This window comes from Hemicordylus capensis, chromosome 3 (assembly GCF_027244095.1).
Source record: "Hemicordylus capensis ecotype Gifberg chromosome 3, rHemCap1.1.pri, whole genome shotgun sequence".
Classification (NCBI taxonomy): domain Eukaryota; kingdom Metazoa; phylum Chordata; class Lepidosauria; order Squamata; family Cordylidae; genus Hemicordylus; species Hemicordylus capensis.
In genome coordinates, this window is record NC_069659.1 from 121381698 (window position 1) to 121401688 (window position 19991).

Genomic DNA, 19991 nt, shown 5'->3' on the forward strand with positions numbered 1-19991 from the left:
GCTTCCTCCCTTAACTCCGGTTTTAGAACAATGGAATTGCATGACAGCATTCATATGTAATGCTGGCTACAAGCAAACTGGAGCCCCAGCAGATGAAACCTAGAGTGAACTGAAGGTGACAAGGTGTGGGAGGGAAACTGCGAATCCTTTTGGAGTAAGTCCAATTCCTGATTCAGACGTTGAGATTTGGGAACTGGAGGTGAAGGGACCTCTGGTTTCCCCTTATGTGTGAACTGGCCCCATGTGTAATTGTTCACAAGTTATGTTATATGTACAACATAGTTTATTCTCTGGAAGACTGTTACTTTTATTACCTTGACCTGTTTTTAGGATGTGTTATCTATTGGTAAATGGAGTAGTTATCTATGTGCAGAGATTTCTTGTGGTAAGGGAACTGGGGGGAGCTGATGGGAATGGATGGCTTGTCTGTTGAGGTCTTGCTAAGAGAATCTTACTTGGATAACCAAAAGAGAGAAAAAAGGAACTGGGCAAAGCTGTGTATTTACAACCTTCTATGCCCTTTGCAGATTAATGAGAACATGTACGTCTGGTTGTATATTCTTCCTTGCCTTAGTTTTCTGGGTCTTAACATTTCATGATAGGTGAGTTATCTACTCTTTAGATGCCACCTATCTCCAGGGATTTTTCTAGCATGAGAGGCAATATGCAGATACACATTCACACTCGAAAGTCCTGGAAGGTATATGTGGCACATGTCTTCTGGTCTTTAAGTTGATATGACCCAATAATGCTATGCAGATATCAGAATAATAAGAGGGTCAAGTGATTCCATATGAACTTACCTGACATTTTCAAGATGACAGATTGGTGATCCAGGTTGCAGATAGGTGTGGTTGGTTGCTGTGAGTTTTTTTTTTTTAAGTAGTCACCCATGTATATCACTACCTAATCACCATATTGACATGTTTCTTTAACAGTTGATAAATAACTTTCTCCTCAGTAGGATACATTCACATGTATTAAGGAATGGTTAAGTCTAGGGATATGCTCGGACCACAGTTTAAGCCCTGGTTGGGAACGGGGAGCAGGAGCTTTAAGAAAGTGGAGAACAGGTCCTAACCTGCTCTCTGTCACCCCATGCCGCTTCCTGCTGGGGCGGTGCACGTCCCAAGTACTCCCACACAGCGCCAGCATGCGAATGGCATCTATGCATTTGTGGGCACCATTTGCATGGTCAGCATGGTGTTGCTGTTGGTGAGAAGAGCTGGTCTTGTGGACCCATAGCTAAGCAGGGTCCACCCTGGTTGCATGTGAATGGGAGACTTGATGTGTGAGCACTGTAAGATATTCCCCTAGGGGATTGAGCTGCTCTGGGAAGAGCAGAAGGTTCCACGTTCCCTTCGTGGTATCTCCAAGATAGGGCTGTGATAGATTCCTGCCTGCAACCTTGAAGAAGCTGCTGCCAGTCTGGGTAGACATTACTGAGCTAGATGGACCTATGGTGTGACTCAGTATATGGCAGCTTCCTATGTGCATGCTGGCCCCGTGCGGGGGTACTTGGGATGCGCGCCAGCCCAGCAGGAAGCTGCATGGGGCGTCAGAGAGCAGGTACGGAGCTGTTCTCCTCTTTCTTAAAGCTCTCACTCCTGACTCTCAACCAGGGCTCGAACTGCTGCTCAAATTGTGGTTCGAGTACACCCCTAGTTCAATCTTGATTTTGTTGCCTGCCAACAGATAGGCAAACATTACATTTGCAGCAATCAAGATCAAGATTTATCCTTGACTAGCAACTGCCTCTGTTTCGTGTAGGGGAGGCTCATCTAATTCCTTGAGAACTGTATGATGTGTGGCATTGAAACACATCACATAACTTTGTATCCTATAAAACAAATCTGCAGGAGATAAGACTAGCATGTATAAAGTCAAAATAAAGTGCTTTTGAACAGTTTGTTCCAGAATAAAGCTCTCATAACACGATATGTGTATTTTCATTATGGTATATAATCTGAATTCAGAACTTTGTTTTAATCTCACTTCTGGTATTGAATAAAATATAGCATCTGTTTGTGACAAAAAAATTTGTGGCAGAAATTTTCTGGAAACCACAAGAAGGCAGACTCACTCTTTGCTTATAGGAATTACCTGAAAAAACCCAAATTAAACAATAGTTTATTTTTATTGTTTTTATTTAAGGGGTTATAGAACAGGAAATTTTCAAGCTCCAGTGTTGCAGAAGGAAGAATTGAAAAGGTGGTAAGCAAGTTTAATAGGCTTTGACTGCCAGGATGTAAAGTTGCACCAAACTTGCATGCTTTACTCCAAAATTAGCTTAATCTGCAAATTAAACTAGTATTAGAATAACTTCAGGCTTTGCACATTGCACTTTACACATTGCACTTTTTCAATCTTTCTGTAATGTCTTAGTGATATTTCACTGAAAGTCATCAAGTCATCACAATCTCAGTTAGAGATGTTTTTCTGTCAAACAGAACTTGTTTTCATATTTCAAACTTAGACTGAATGCTGTCTTTCAGATCAGGTTGTGCTTCAGGCATGAGTCACAAACCTGTATGTAAATGACTTCATCACTAGTAAGGGGTAGACATGGAAGATGTATTTCTAGTTTATGTCTAGTTTATGTAAGTCCTACCATAACCTAGCAGGATCTATAAGGATGGTGGTTAGAGTGCTGGACTAGGACCGGGGAGACCCGAGTTCAAATCCCCATTCAGCAATGACACTAGCTGGGTGACTCTGGGCCAGTCACTTCTCTCTCAGCCTAACCTACTTCACAGGGTTGTTATGAGGAAAAACTCAAGTATGTAGTACACCGCTCTGTGCTCCTTGGAGGAACAGCGGGATATAATAAATGTAATAAATAAATAAATAATAAGAAGGCTCTTGGATCCTATAGGATTCCAAGAGGACTTGGAGGGTTTTAGAGTTGGTTCTGCTGGTGCTTCTGTAGATGCCCTGGTGGAGACTCGGGAGCTTACCAGGGCAGTAGATACTGTTGCCCCTAAGTTCCTTCTCTATTCTGCTTCAAAATTGGCTCTATGGTATACTGAACAGCTACGGGAGCTGAAGCAGCAAGGGAGAAAACTAGAATGTAAGTGGAGGAAGGCTCAACTTGAATCTGATAAGACATGGCATAAAGCCCATTTGAAGGCTTATTCTATGGTGATATATACAGCAAAGAAACAATTCTATTCTACACATATTATGTCTGTAAGTTCACATTCAGTTGAGTTCATAGTTGTGAGGGGATTGACTCGGGTTCCCTCCTCTCTGAATTTAGATTTGGATTTGTCATCATCCCACTGTAATGCTTTAAACAACTTTTTTGCGCATAAAATCTTGAGCTGACTTTGGCTCCACGGTTATGGTTGAGTCAATTGCAGAGGTGTCCAGTAACTCTTCTAGATTAATTCAGATGGATCAATTTAAATTTGTGACTCCTAAGGATATGGACAGGCTCCTTGGAGGTGTTCGACCTATCACTTCTCCTTTGGACTCATGCCCAACATGACATAACATCTAGCAGGAAGGTTGTTAGAGATGGTCTAGTTGACATCATAAATGGCTTGCTGAGGGAGGGCAGGATGTGTCCATGTTTGAAGGAGGCAATTGTGAGACCTTTACTTAAGAAGCCTGCCCTAGAGCCTTCAGTGATGGATAATTATAGGCTATTCTTCGACCTCCATTGGGTGGGCAAGGTAATTGAGAGGGTGGTGGCTGATCAACTATAGGTAGTTTTGGATGATACTGATTATCTAGATCCATTTCAAACTGGCTTTAGAGTAGGCTATATTTAGAGCCCCCTCCAAGTCCTGCTGTGCTGCCTCATCGTGGTGGTGGGGCATTCCTGGGAGGGATGAGTGAAGTACGTCGGGAGGTATACTCCCGGTAGGGTCACCCAAAGCGCGAGGGTCATTCCAGCTGCCCAGCTAAAGCAAGCAGGCACCTATATTGGGCAGCAGCGATATAGGAAGGTGCTGGAGGTGGATGATCACTTCAGTGACAACGACAAAGGCATCATTTCATACTGTGTGGGAGAAGGCAATGGTAAACCACTCCTATATTTTACCAAGAAAACCACATGGATAGACAAAATAGAATGATTGTCGATGTAGTGCCGGATGATGGGCCCCTCAGGTCGGATGGTATTCAACATGCTACTGAGGAAGATTTGAGGATCTCCGAGTACCGATGGTGTTTATGACACGGTTAGACTAAAGCCTTTTGGACATCTAGCAGCTGATGTTGCCGTGCAGGATAAGAAAATCCGAAGCTGCAAAGACAGAATTACAGTAGGAATGTGGAAAGTAAGCACAAATATGGGAAAGCTTGACACAGTGAAAGATGAAATGAATTGACTACAGACTGACTTCTTGGGCATCAGTGAATTAAAATGGACTGGAATGGGACACTTTCAGTCAGGAAATCATACAGTTTACTACTCAGGACACGAGAAACAAAGAAGGAATGGTGTTGCTTTCATAAACAAGAAGGATATAGCAATGACAGTACTTGGGTACAATGCAGTCAGTGACTTACTAATATCAATTAGATTTCATGGGCAACCCCAACTACTGATGCAGAAGAAGAGGACATTGATGAGTTTTATGCTCGTCCAGTCTGAAATTGACAGAACATGCAAGCAGGATTTGATGCTGCTGGTTGGAGACTGTCATGCTAAAGTTGGAAAACGTAAGGAGGAAACACAGTAGACCTATATGGCCTAGGAAACAGAAACGAAGCAGTAGAATGACTTATTAGTTTCTGCCAAGCCAATGATCTCTTCATTGCTAACACATACTTCAAACAACCAAAGCAGCGCCTATATACATGGACATCACCAACTGGAGTACATAGAAACCAAATTGATTACATTATTGGTGCAAGGAGGTGGAAGAGCTCAGTTATAACAGCAAAGACATGGCCAAGGGCCGACTGTGGAACAGATCACGAACTGCTCATGTGCAAGTTCCAAGTCAAGCTAAAGCGGAAAAACAAATCTATCCTGCTTCCACTCTATGACCTTGAGAATGTACCCACCATTTTCAAAGAGAACATCAGGAACAGCTTTGAAGTTCTGAACCTCATGGATAGGGAACCAGAGGAACTGCGGAATAAAATCAAAGGATGAATGTGAAAAGAGACTGCCAAAGACCAAGAAACAGAAGAAAGCAAAATGGATGTAAGAACAGACAGTGAAAATTGCCAAGAAGAGGAGAGATGCCAAAGTCAAGAAAGATAAAAGCCTCAGGAAGGAACTTAATAGGGAATTTCAGAAAGCTGTTAGAAGAGACAGTGCTACTAGATGGTTTGACAGTACCACAATGACATTTGTAAAGACCTGGAGGATGGAAATAGACACAGAAAAACAAGGCAAGTTTTCCAAAAGATCTCTGAACTCAGAGGTAGGTTCCAACCTCAAATTGGTATGTTAAGGGATGCCAAAGGACAGATAGTAACTGATTCAAAGAAGATCAAACAGAGATGGAAGGAGTATACTGAAAATTGTACAGCAGGGACATCAACATACAAGATAATCCAGAAGATATCCCCTACTTGCAAAAACCTCTAGTACGGGAAGATGAAGTTAGAGCAGAACTCCGGTCATTACCAAGTCAGAAGTCTACAGGAAATGATGGAATAGCTACAGAAATATGGCAGGCAACAGAAGAAGAAACAGTCAAGGCTCTAACCAAACTATGCCAGCAAATTTGGAGAATGACACAGAGGCCAACAGACTGGAAGAGGTCGGTCTGCATACCCATACCAAGGAAAGGAGACTTAACAGATTATGCAAACCATCGCACAATATCCTTAATTTTACCTGCTAGCAAAATAATGCTCAGGATCATCCAATGCAGATTAGAGCCCTACGTGGAAAGGGAAATGCCGGATGTTCAAGCTGGTTTCAGAAAAGTCCGAGGAACAAGAGACATCATTGCTGATGCATGCTGGAGAATTGAGAAAGCCAAAGAATACCAGAAAGAAGTCAATATGTGCTTTATTGACTACAGAAAAGCCTTTGATTGAGTCGACCATGTCAAGTTGTGGAATATCCTTAGGAAAATGTGCGTCCCAGAACATCTCATTGTTCTCATGAGAAACCTATACACAGGACAAGAAGCCACAGTCCAGATGGGACATGGTGAAACAGACTGGTTCCAGATTGGCAAAGGAGTAAGACAAGGCTGTATACTTTCTCCCTCTTTATTCAATTTATATGCTGAAGATATACTGAGAGAAGCTGGATTGGAAGAAGATAAGCATGGTTTTAAAGCTGGAGGAAGAAACATCAATAACCTGTGCTATGCTGATGGCGCCACTCTGATAACTGAGAATGCGGATGATCTGCAAGCTCTAGTAATGAAAGTCGAGGAGCACAGTGAAAAAATGGGACTACGACTAAATGTAAAGAAGACTAAACGAATGACAATGGGTACAACAACCAGTTTCAGAATTGACAATGAAAACATTGAAGTGGTGGATAGTTTCTGCCTTTTAGGATCAACCATCAACAGTAAAGGATCCAGCAGTCAAGAAATATGCTGCAGACTAGCACTTGGTAGGGTTGCAATGAAGGCCTTGGAAAGGATATTTAGATGCCGTGATGTGTCTACACCTATAAAGATTAGAATTGTTCGGACAATAGTTTCCCCCATGACACTCTATGGATGTGAAAGCTGGACTTTGAGGAAGCAAGATAGAAAAAGTATTGATGCTTTTGAACTTTGGTGCTGGAGAAGACTTTTGAGGATACCATGGACAGCCAGGAAAACAAACAAATGGATTATATACCAAATCAATCCAGAATTTTCACTTGAGGCACAAATGACCAGGCTCAAACTATCATACTTTGGACACATTATGCAAAGACCCAGCTCCCTTGAGAAGTCCTTAATCCTGGGAAAAGTTGAAGGAAAGAGAAGAAGAGAATGACCAGCAGCAAGGTGATTGGACTCCATTACGACAGCAATGAATTCACCACTGAGAGACCTTACAGGCCAATCTGAAACAGATCATCCTGGAGAGAATCTAACTATGTGGTCGTTAAGCGTCGACACTGATGTGATGGCACTTAATCAGTTTATCTATCTATCTATCTATCTATCTATCTATCTATCTATCTATCTATCTATATTTAGAGCGGGTGGAAACAGCCTTGGTCAGCCTGATGGATGATCTCTACCAAGGAATGGATAGAGGAAGTGTGACCCTCTGTTTGCTTTTTTGGACCTTTCCGTGGCTTTTGATATTAATGACCCTGGTATCTTTCTAGATTGTTGGAGGGATTTGAGAATAGATGGTACTGAATTGCACTGGTTCTGTTCCTATTCCGCCAGTAGATTCCAGATGGTGTTGCTAGGAGATGGTGCTCTCTGAAAGCTATTGTATGGTGTCCCTTAGGGCTGCATCCTATCTCAGATGTTTTTTACCATCTACATGAAACCGCTGGGTGAGATCCTCAGAAGATCTGGAGCAGGTTGTTATCAATATGCTGATGACACCCAAATCTATTTATCCATTTATCCATTTATCTATTTATCTATATTATCCATATCATTATCAGGGAATGGTGTAACCCCCTAAATGCCTGCCTACAGGCAGTAATGGACTGGATGAAGGATAATAAATTGAAACTTAATCCAAACAAGATGGAGGTATTCATGGTAAAGGGTCATACTTTGTGGGATGTGATAAATCTTCCTGTTCTGGATAGGGTTGCACTCCCCTGAAGGAACAGGTACGTAGCTTGGGAGTGCTTTTGGACCCAGGCCTCACTCTAGTATCTCAGGCTGAAGCTATGGCCAGGAGTGCTTTCTATCAACGTTGGTTGATACTATAGCTGTGTGTTCCTTGAAGATAATGACCTTAGACCTGTGGTGTGTACTCTGGTAGTATCTTGGCTTGACTACTGCAATGTGCTCTACATGGGGCTACCCTTCTATGTAGTTCGGAAACTTTGGTTGGTCCTAAATGCAGCGGCTAGATTGGTCTCCAGGGTTTCTTGGAGAGACCATGTTAAGCTTGTTTAAAAACAATTGCATTGGCTGCCAGTAGGTTTCCAGGCAAAATATAAAGTGCTGGTATTTACCTTTAAAGCTCTAAACAGCCTATGCTTGGGCTACATGGGAGTTTGCTTTCTCCTGCATGATCTCCACCACACATTAAGATCATTGAAAGAGGCCTGTCTCTGGATGCCACCAGCTCATCTGTTTTCGCTTCTGGGCTGTGGAATGTGCTTCCTATAGATATATGTGGTCAGCTTTTAAAAGAGCCCTTAAGACACACCTTTTAAGCCTGCCTTTTAGTAATCTTTGAATTTTATGTTGCTTTAAGTCGTTGTTTTAATAGTTTGTTTTATTGTGTTTTTATTGTATCTATGGTTGTGAATTGCACAGAGCCTTCGGAGTTAGGCAGTGTAACAAACAAACAAACAAACAAACATGTGCCTTGTTCTCAAAGAGAGTCTAAACTCTCCTGTATCTGCATTGTTGCATCTCAAACTGCAGGTGCAGGTTAACACGACTGCTTCTCCATACAAACAAATTTGCTCCAAATAGAAAACTGGAATGTCAAGAGAAGGTCTATATAGAGGAGATATATCACATTTTCTATATAGAGGAGATATATCACATTTTCTATATAGAGGAGATATCTTGTATTATAAACAATTCAATCATGTGAACACCCTTCCTGTCTGAAGTGGTACATCCCAGACAATGTTGATCATGCAGGTGAGAACTAGCTCTTGGTTTTAACGAACTAGCTGAGAACAAAGTATTTCTCAGCCTGAGTTTCCATGTTGCCTAGACATCTGAGGGACAATGCTGAAATGTTTAACTCTTTGACATTTTAAGAAGGGAAAGGAAGTGGACAGAATAATGGCGCATAACTAAATCTATTCCTTCAAGACATATACTGATCATTATACCGTATCTTCTATTTCATTCATCCATCCACCAAGAAAGAGTTTTAAGTACATGAAATACATCAGGATCATTCATCATTTATCTGTACAATACATAATTTCTGCCTAGAGCTGACTTTTCTTCTTTTAGCTTGGGATTTGTATGGTGTACTTCCTCCATTTGCAGCAATCAATTTTGTCAAATACTATCAAATCATCACATGCCTGGAAAAAGCATTGATCGCTAACTTCATGATTTTGCAATTTAAATCATAGTCCTTGGGCACTGTGATGAAAGAAAACAGATGAGAAGAATGTTGCTCCCTGTTAAAAAGGATTTTCTTCCATATTCTTGAAAATAGATTTACTGTCATTCTTGCTTATGAAAAGAAAGGTATTAGAGAAGACCTTGAATGAATTTTTAAACCATGTATGTATTGCCCAGAGACGTTTCTACACAAGCATGGACTAGGCAGAAATAGTGTTGTGAGTTCTGCAGTGACCATTCAAGTCAATGCATCACTTGGCCTTTGGCAAAAGGCTAATGTTTCTCAATGACTGCCCCTCTGAATGAGAATCCACCTGTAGGGATGAGGTCTGAGACCAGTGTTCTGCAGGGTGAATAGTGAATGAGTGTGAGTGGCATTTAGAATTTTGAATGAATGGGGAAAAGGTCATGGAGAGAGATGGTGCTAGCTGAGAGTTTCTGGGTGGAATTAGTTGTACAAACTTATAGGTTTGTACAAGTGCAGACCTTCAATAGAAGGCCAGCATGAGAAGAACATTGTGTGTGAGAGTTGTAAGAGGAGTGTGTGATGTCGCTGCCTGTTACACTTGGCAGCATTGCATACAGTATGTACAGTAGCAGCTTAAATAAATAAGCTTAAATCTGAGTAGTAAATGCACATTAATAATGTTATGCTGTGATACTTTCTCCCGTTTGCATTTCTGGAACTGTACAATCCTGTAAGTGTATTGTATTATCTTTATGTAAACAGTATAGAAACATTGTTAAAGGGAGAAAATATACATTAAAGGAACAAAGAGCAACTCTTCTAAAATTAGCTGAAAATTAAAATCATCTTCAGTCTTTCTGCAAAAGAAGACTATTTGGAAAGAAAAATCCCCACATTGCAGGACCGGCCATAGTAAAGGTCCAGTAACTTGCCAATATGATGCATTGCTCCATGTTTTTCTAAAATTTCTGGTGCAGAGGACATAGCAGCTGTTGATGTGGGTGGTGTCGGAGCAGAGATATGCAGTAGGTCTCAAATATAGCACTTTATCTTAACTGGGTTGCAAGTTAAGGGTTAGGAAAAGCAGTATGAGTGTCTTATTGATTGCTCAAGATTATAACTATTGTCTGTAATGAAATCTTAAGAGTCATATGCTTTAAAAAAGGCTAGTGTGTGTGTGTGTGTGTGTGTGTGCGCCCATGCATGTATATGAAACCTTGCTTAGGTTTAGCATACGCACAGCAAAGTTTAGTTGTCACAGTTTTGCCAGTCTAATAGGATAATCAAATCATAACCTGCAGAAGTCACTCTTGCAGCTCCATAGTTGCAAAGGACAATACAACCAGTTTGTTTACAGACTGTTTCTTGCTATTTAATGAGCAGATGACCTTGCTACACATTTGTTTGTTTAAATAGTTCTTTCTATTTAAAATCTTCCGTTTAGAAGCTTTCAATGGAAGCAGCAGCCTCTGCATATGGGTATTTATTGTAGCATTGTTCCAGGTAACCAGTGTAGTCCAAAAGAAGGAGTGCTCAATATCATTCAGTGTAAAGAAGGCATACTCCAGTAAAAATAATGCTTCTATTTGTTACTAATCTGCTATTTCAGTAATTGCTCTCTTCTGTTACTCTTTATGTGCAGAAGAAAGGAATAAAGAATTGAAAGTTGCACATGAAATATTACATTAACATTTCTGCAGGCTCGGTTTGGTAAAAGGAAATAATAAATTCTTGGCTGGTACTGAGACTGCTAAAGTACTCCTACTAAGTGTATGTTATTTATGGCATCCTCCTAAACTTTTATTTCTTCTATTCCTGTCCTTTCATAAGTCTTATGTTTCACATTTACTTATGTGTGTGCCTAAATATATTGTATATACATTACTGAATGGTCTCTGTCAACCATAAGAGCAATTACACTTTAAACTGCAACTGTTTAAATAGTGGATGATGTTATGAGCTGACAAGCATAAGAGCTCAGAATTTAGAAGTATTTTTGTTGTTTGTAAATAGCTGGGAAGAAAATGCCTTTGAATGATCTGAGAATCCAGACTAGTGTAAAGCATGGTGATGATCCAAAAAAAGGTGTATCAAATGAGTTGGGTTGCCATATAAAGAACACATCAGCAACTTCAACACTCTGTTACTCATCAGTGGCTCTTCCAAAAGAGTGAAAAGATTAAGGAAACATATAAGCCCTCTACAGATGTTAGGGGAAACAGTGAGGTACATGCTTACATGTGATGAAGGTGGGTTGGCAGTCCTGCCCCAGTCTGTCACTCACCACTTCCACCGCTGCTCACAGATACCCTGGTGTTAGTCCGAAACTGAAAATGCTGTATCTGTGATAGTGGGTGCTTCTGTGATTGGGAGGCTGGGGCACTCCAGTTTCCTGATGATAGAAGTGCCCACCATCATGGATATAGTGTGCATCACTATAGATTGCTTCATACGAACACTACCATATTCTTATGCAGCAATGGAGGTGGTGAGTGACCATTTTTCTTTTAAGCTGTATGGTGTTATTTGAATGGTGTTCCCCAGGGCTCCATACTGTCTTCAATGCTTTTTAACATCTACATGAAACCACTGGGAGAGATTATCAGGCAGTTTGATGCAGGGTATTATCAGTATGCTGATGACCCCCAAATCTGTTTTTCCATGTCATCATCATCAGGAGAAGGCACAACCTCCCTAAATCCCTGCCCAGAGGTGGTAATGGGCTGGATGAGGGTTAACAAACTGAGACTGAATCCAGATAAGATGGAAGTACTTATTGTTTGGGGTCAGAACTTGGGATATGATTTTGATCTGCCGTTTCTGGATGGGGTCACACTTCCCCAGAAGGAACAGGTGCATGGTCTGGGATTGCTTCTGTATCCACAACTCTCCTTGGTATCCCAGATTTTGGTGGTGGCCATAGGTGCTTTCTATCAGTTTCGGCTGATACATCTGTGTTTGTTTCTTGAGATGAATGACCTCAGAATGGTGGTACATATGCCAGTAACCTCCAAACTTGATTACTGCAATGCGCTCTATGTGGGGCTGCCTTTGTACGTAGTCCGGAAACTAGATTAACCAAAGTGGTCCATCTTCAGCTGCCACCAGTTCATCTGGTGGCTATGCAGGAGCGGGCCTTCTCTGTTGCTGCCCTGAGACTCTGGAATGCACTCCCTATCACGATGAGAGCCTTCTCATCTCTGACACTTTAAAAAAAATCTTTGGAGACCTACCTTTTCACCCAAGCTGTTTAATTTAATTTGTGGTTTTAAATGGTTGTAAAGTTTTAACTTATCTTGTTGTGAGCTATCTAGAGACAGAAGTTTGAGGTGGCATACAAATTTGATAGATAGATAAATATACAGTAGTTGTGAGGTAATAGTTCCCCAAGGTACTCCCAGTGTAAGAAAGTAAATAAAACAAGTCAGCTTGCTCAGTAATACTTCCCTTCTTCTGTTCCATATCCTAGAGACTTTTCGTTGGTGGTGTAGAAGGAAAAATAAAAGGTTCTCAGCATTAGATGCCACCACTACTGTTTCTCCTAATTCAGAGAAATTGAAAGAAAGAAAGAATGAATGAATGGTTGTGTCATTGAGTTGATGTCGACTCCTGGTGACCACAGAGCCATGTTGTTTTCTTGGTAGAATATAGAAGGGGTTTACCATTGCCTCTCTGCACGCAGTATGAGATGATGCCTTTCAGAATATTCCTTTATTGCTGCTGCCTGATATATGAGTTTCCCTTAGTCTGGGAACCACACTAGTGGGGATTTGAACCAACAGCCTCCTGCTGTCTAGGCAGGTTGCTTCCCCGCTGCGCCAATAGGTGGCTAGTTCAGAGTAACTTCATCCTTATTCTTTGCGTATCCTGGGCTGGTGATGGTGATAATGATGAAGACACTGTCTTATTTTGTCACATTTCCAAGAGCTGGTTGAAATGGAAGCCATCTTCCACAACTAGTTGCTTCACACTAAGCTTGTAGTGCTTATGCCAGTTAATCCCAGCAGCAAAAGTCTACTTGAAAAGTACTGTTAGTAACTTCTTGAAAAGGATATCACTAATGCCTCTGTTTTCTTCCCCAGAATAATGGTTCTTTGGTCTGGTGCCAGAATCACAAACAATGTTCAAAGGTATGAGATTTCTTTCTGCTTCTCTTTTTAAATACTGATAGGTTATAACTGTACATTTTAATGTATTAATCAGTTTATGAAAGGATTGCTACAAATTTTCTTACAAAATAATTGCTCTAGACACAATAATATTTCTGTGCCCTATACAGTTTTAGTTCTTTCTTGTGTGTGTCATTGACAACGAAATAGATATACACATACCTAACAGTATATATATTAATATCATTTTTATGAACTAAAGCTATCTCTATATATAATACACTAAGGACGTACGTGGCAAGCCCCACCCACACAGTGCTTTACGAATTGGAAGTAACAGAGCAGAAGCACCATGGTGATTGGGCAGTGGGAATTCCATATGCAGATAGGGAAGATGAGCTTGCAGGGTGCGAATGAGTGGGGAGGGGGTGGCTGAGAGTGAGTGGCTGACACTGAGCAATAAAGCAGGGGCTGTGGTGGAGGGCAAGGAGAGCAACAAAGTCCTACTGCACAGGTGCTCTGTGTGGGTTCAGCTAGTATTCATATAAATATGTTGGGCACGGTCCAGCACTCAAATTAAGTGCTTTTAAATTGCACTGACTTCAATGACAAATGCTTAACTTTCATTCATATGAAATCAATGGGACTTACTAACCCTAACCTGAACTGGATCGTGCCAATTTTATGTGAGCTAAAATATGTCTAATGATGTTCTACAGCCAGTATTTCTCAAGTAAAGAGAAGCAAGGTGGCTGATCTTGTTAAAATAACTTCCCTTACATACTGAGAACAGACTTATCCACAAATAATTTTCTATTCTATATTTTAATGTATTCAAGCTTTATTTATTTTTTGAAGAATTCTGCTAGTCTTTCTGTTGGGGTGTGTGTGTGTGACCTTTGACATTCCAAAGATTAGAGTGTAAGTGAGCTAATATTCATTTGATTCAATTGGACAAGCCTCTTGCTAAGTTGCCTGTAGAGAAGCAACAATGATTCATCCAGCTTTAGAGGGTCAAAGTGGAACTACAGGGCTTAGTTTCTGACTGCTCTTTTAATTCACATACAATGCTGAACACATCTATTCCCTGCTTTAGAATGTCACCTGGAAAATTTTAAGCTTATGTTATGTTGTGGGGAAAAGCTTTTTAGCTCAAATTTTCATATTTATATAATGACACAAAGACAAATATTGTAGCATGTTTGAAATATAACTTTAAAAGTTTTTTTTAAAAGCAAAAAATGTGGCTGACTCCATTGTACCTATGTAAAAATATGGAAGTTATAGCTGCTTAAGAAATGCAGTTTGTTTTATGAAGGTTAGTTTATGTTAAAAAGATGTATTATTGTTAATGTAATTTTTTTTATACTGCTATTATCATTAGATTGAATGTATGGTGACTTCTGGCTTGTACTGTGATAAAGCTCTTACAGTTAGGAGCCATGTATAGGGGTTATGAAAACTGGGGACACTTGTATGCTGTGTCCCTAAGCACAATCTTTGAAGCCCCGCTTTCACAGTGCCCACTCAGAAGCCCCACCCCCCACTGTCAACAGTTACAGAGATAAACAGTGGGTTTGTTCACACGACCTGTTGCCCACTCTGGAAGTGAGGAAAATATGGGTAGAATGATAGTAGGTGAGAGCATGCACTTTCAAGGTTCTACTGACTTCTGCTACAAAGATTTGAAGTTGACTTCACAAAGTTATGCCCACCTGACAAGCCTCTCTGCCACAAGATGTGTTGGCTACTGGTTTGGATGGCTTTAAGAGGGGTTTAGAGAGGGCATGCCCACAACTCCTGCCTGTAGGCTTTCAGTGGCATTTGGTGGGCCATTGTGTGAAACAGGATGCTGGACTAGATGGGCCATGGGCCTGATCCAGCAGGGCTGTCCTTATAGCCTTATGTCCTTATGACATTTGAACCTACGCAAGTATGCTTCCTGCCTGCTCCACTTTGTCTGAGATTCTACTGACTTCTGCCACAAAGATTTGAAGTTGACTTCACAAAGTCAGAAGAATCTCAGTAACACAGCCCTGGAACTGGATTTGGACAGGTTCAGGAATCACATCCGCTGAGAGTATGCACTCTTGCCTACTGACATTTTATTGAGATTTCCCCCACTTCCAGACCGTTGGCAGTTGTGTGAACCGATCCAATGTGTTAATGGACATATGCTTCCCATGAACAGAATGCTTGGGAATAATCTCTTCGTGAGTGTTTGTTTTTGTATACATGTATACAAATGCTATAACCATGGACAGTGGTTTGGATGGTTGGGGCTTCAGAGCATGATTTCAGTGTCTCCAGGGCTAGGATTTTGCAAATGATTGTGGCCTCTCCTTAATCTCAAGGAGTCAGGACATTTAGTTCCAGTAGGTTACATTGAGTCCATCTTTTTATTGATTCTGCTGCTATATAATATGGTAATGTTCTGAATTCATACAACACTTCAGATTAAATGCCACAGAATAATTTAAAATGGCATGGGTCCTCCCCATCTCTGACAATTTTTAAAAAGCATTTGAAAACCCACCTCTTCACCCAAGATTTTTCAGCTTTTTAAATTTTTAGGTTTTAATCTCTGTTTGATTTTAAATTATCTAAATTGTTTTAAGTTTTTGTGTATATTTTTAACTTGTTTTTATGTTATTGTTAACTGCCCAGAGACTAAAGTTTAGGGCAGTGTACAAATCTGATAGATAGATAGATAGATAGATTGTATAAGTTTTATGCAGTTCTTGAATCTTTTTAACAAGATGCAGGGTCTGTTTTGGTGTTGCTTAGTTAACTTTGAAGGCTGATAATGTTCATGACTTAATCTGTAAGAATCAAAGGGGATTCTGAATTGTCAAATAAAGAATATTGAATTGTCAAATAAAGAATGGGCCATCATAATGGCATTGTCTGAAGCAGATGTACGTGGCAAGCCCTGCCCACACAGTCTTTTACCAATTGGAGGTAACAGAGCAGAAGCACCATATGCAGATAGAGAGGAGAGGCCTGTGATAGCAGAAGCACTGTCGTGATTGGGCACTGGGGATTCTATATGCAGATAGTGGGGAGGAGCCTGTTATGGTTAAGGTCAGTTGGAATGCAACTGTTACTGGTCAGAAGATGTGTTTGATTGTAGAAGAGAGAAGAGTATACACACACGTGTGTGTGTGTGTGTGTGTGTGTGTGTATATATATATATATATATATATATATATATATATATATATATATATATATATGATAGTGGGCAGGGGTCTGTGAAGATAGGGGTTGTGAGGGAGGAAAGTCAACCACTGCTGGGGAGGAGGGCTCAGATGAGGGTGGGGAGGACTCTGGGGGCTGAGGCTTGGCCAACTGGCACTAGCAACACCACAGCCACGACCAAGAGGGGTGAGGCAGATTGAGTAAAGGAGTGGAGGAGCAATCAAGAGGGGTGACCAGAATTGTACGCAGTACTCCAAGTGTGGTCGCACCATAGTTTTGTATAAGGGCATTATAATGTTAGCCGTTTTATTTTCAACCCCCTTTCTAATGATCCCTAGCATGGAATTTGCCTTTTTCACAGCTGCCGCACATTGAGTCGAGGCTTTCAACGAGCTGTCCACCACAACCCCAAGATCCCTCTTCTGGTCCGTCACCGACAGCTCGGATCCCATCAGCATATACTTGAAGTTGGGGTTTTTCATCCCAATGTGCATCACTTTACACTTGCTAACATTGAACCGCATTTGCCATTTTGTCGCCCACTCCCCCAGTTTGGAGAGATCCTTTTGGAGCTGCTCACAATCCGTTTTGGATTTCACCCGGAAGAGTTTGGTATCATCTGCAAATTTGGCCACATCGCTGCTTACCCCTGCTTCTAGATCATTTATGAATAAATTAAAAAGCACCGGTACCAGTACAGATCCCTGGGGGACCCCACTTCTTACTTCCCTCCATTGTGAAAACTCTCCATTTATACCTACCCTCTGTTTCCTGTCTTTCAACCAGTTAGCAATCTACACATGTACTTGTCCCTTTATCCCATGACAGCTAAGTTTCCTCAGGAGTCTTTGATGAGGAACTTTGTCAAAAGGTTTTTGGAAGTCCAGGTAGACTATGTCAACTGGATCACCTCGATCCACACACTCGTTGACACTCTCAAAGAAGTCCAAAAGGTTGGTGAGGCAAGATTTAACTTTGCGGAAGCCATACTGGCTGACTCCCAGCAGGGCCTGTTCTTCTGTGTGCTTTACAATTTTATCCTTGAGGATGCTTTCCATCAATTTGCCTGGAATGGACGTTAGGCTAACTGGCCTGTAATTTCCCGTATCGCCCCTGGATCCCTTTTTGAAAATCGGTATTACATTTGCTACTCTCCAGTCCTCTGGTACAGAGCCCGATTTCAGGGATAAGTTAAATATTTTGGTTGAACTCTGCCTTCTCACCTGACTGTACATGCAGCCGTGTGAACAGCCCCTAGGTATATAGCAGGGGCATACCTAGTATAGAGTGGGCTTGTGTTCGAACCCATTCCCGGTGGCCCCCACCCTTGTTGGCAGCAGCATGTATACCCTGCTACCATGGATGATCTAGTATCTCAACCACTGCCCAGTCATCCTGCTTGGTTGGTGGGAATGCTGCTTGCTGCTAAAGCCTACCACTGCTTCATAACACTGCTCCACAAGCAGCTGGCTCCCCAGGCAGTGGGAAGGAGCCATGTGGAAAGAGGAAGCCCCCATTTGGGGCTTTCCTCCTTTCTCACCACCCAGGGAGCTGGCTGCTTCTGGAGTGGCAGTGCAGTGGCATGGGTGGTGGCAAGCTGTGAGCGAGTAGCCAGTGGCAAGAGTGGGCAGCTGGCTGGCGGTGGAGGGGAGGGGAGAGGTAGATCCCAGATGCTGGGTGTCTTATATTCTTGAACATGTCTGCCCAGTTATAGCTCTGCCCCTGGTGTATAGCACAAGCCAATAAGGATATTCTGCGCCTTCTGTTTCCTCTAATATCAATGTATTATGCTGGTTCACATCATGCATAGCCTCTATTATAGCTTCACATGATGTTCCAAAGCCTGTTCGTGCTTTCTTCTGGCTGCACAAAGTTTCAGAATAAGCCACAATCTAAACCAGAGGTTTGAAGTCCAGTCCTGTTGTCTTATTTTGCAGCTTTGGGCAGAATAAGACAGGATTAGTAAGGATGGACATCACAACAAATACTGATTTATTTCAAACCAAAGTTGGAAGTAAAACTCTTCTGATGCTAACAGGAGAGGGGAGAAGCACACTCTTTTGAGGTTTGCTGACATAAAGTGTGTGTGTGTGTGTGTGTTTCCCTTTTAACTATGTCTAATGGGATGGAACTTAAATGGGGGAGGGGGCGTGTTTCTCCAGTGACTAGTGAGACTTCTGGAAAACAATAGATCTTTTATGTTTCTTAGCCTTTTAGTCTATGTATTAATTTCAGTTGTAGATTTTGGGCTTGCCTGATATCAGATGCAGCTCAGCTTTGTGTAATCAGAGGTTGTCAGCAGCAAATAAGAAATTTGACCACTTATGGTAGTGGCTCTTCATGAATTATTCATTTATATCTTCACATGTAATTCTGAAAATGACAGCAAAAACCTGTATTTCTTTTTCTGTTTTTACAGAGAACTTTGACAATTTTCATTATCCTTCTCTACATGAAGGGAATGGAAAGTACACTATAGCAATGGGTGAAAGAGAAAAACATATGAAGTCCTCTTCCACTCCATAGCACTAAAATCTGCTCTGATTAGGTTTGGCTTGTTGCCATATGAACTACAGAAAGAAAGGCAAGTTGCTCAGCAGGTCACAGCCTACTATGAGTCATACAGGTGCTGAAGTAGAATGCTTTCAGGTACTGACAGCCAATAACTGGAGAAAAACAACACAGAGCCTGGAAACCAGGGAGATATAGTAGCAAAGCAAAACCTACGTATGGTAGATGGTCCCTACGTTCTGGTGTGTGAGCTAAGTGAAGCTTGCATAACCTGTGGATTGCAAGCAGCTTAAAAAAACCCAGGTCAAGCAAATGAGGCTCCAAGGAAGTACAAATAAATGAACAGAAACAAAATAAAAAGTTTATATATGCATATGCTTTGTTGCATATGTAAAAGGGATTTTTCATCCACCTACATTCATGGCAGAATTGAGAAGACTAAGAAGAAATAAAAGGGTGATGGCATCAAAACAATTTATGCGACTGAAGGTGGAACATTCCTTGAAGCATGGAGAGAGAGAGAGAGAGAGAGAGAGAGAGAGAGAATGGAGGACAGGGAATAACATTGGTCTTGCTCTGTTGAGTGAGCTCTCAGTCATGTGTAAGTTTTGGTATGCTAAGCTTAGAATAGGCTTAACAGCTTGTTCTCACTGGTGTAGTTCTGAGTTGCTTTGCTTCAGTTGTTGGTTCTTATTTATAACTTTCCTTTACACCAGCTGAAGAAAGTATACTAGGGCATATTAAGGTCATTCACATGACCGCTGGGGTTTGGGGAGGGCTGGGCGGAAGGCAAGATCCTATTTATCTTCACCCCGGCATGATCGCACAGCCACACAGTCAACACTGCAATGAGCAGTGTGCCGATCCAGAGGGCATCCCACAATGCACCACATGAGGGATACCTCCTGGCTGATGGAGTGCTGCTTCTCCAGGCCTCTATGGGTGAGATGGCTGCCAGCAGCCCACTAGCTCACACCACCAGGCAGTGAGGTAGGAGACATGTGCATGTCCTTCTACCTCACTTTTAGCCTGGGTTTAAAACCCAAG

At 41.5% G+C, this 19991-nt stretch overlaps 1 protein-coding gene across 1 annotated transcript in view; it reads left to right on the plus strand.

Annotated features, from left to right (window-relative positions):
- ANOS1 (anosmin 1) overlaps positions 1-19991 on the plus strand; it is a 144473-nt gene that overhangs the window by 18270 nt on the left and 106212 nt on the right. The window contains exon 2 of the mRNA XM_053309850.1: positions 13206-13253. Coding sequence (XP_053165825.1) covers positions 13206-13253 — 48 coding nt within the window. The remainder of the gene's footprint in view (positions 1-13205; positions 13254-19991) is intronic.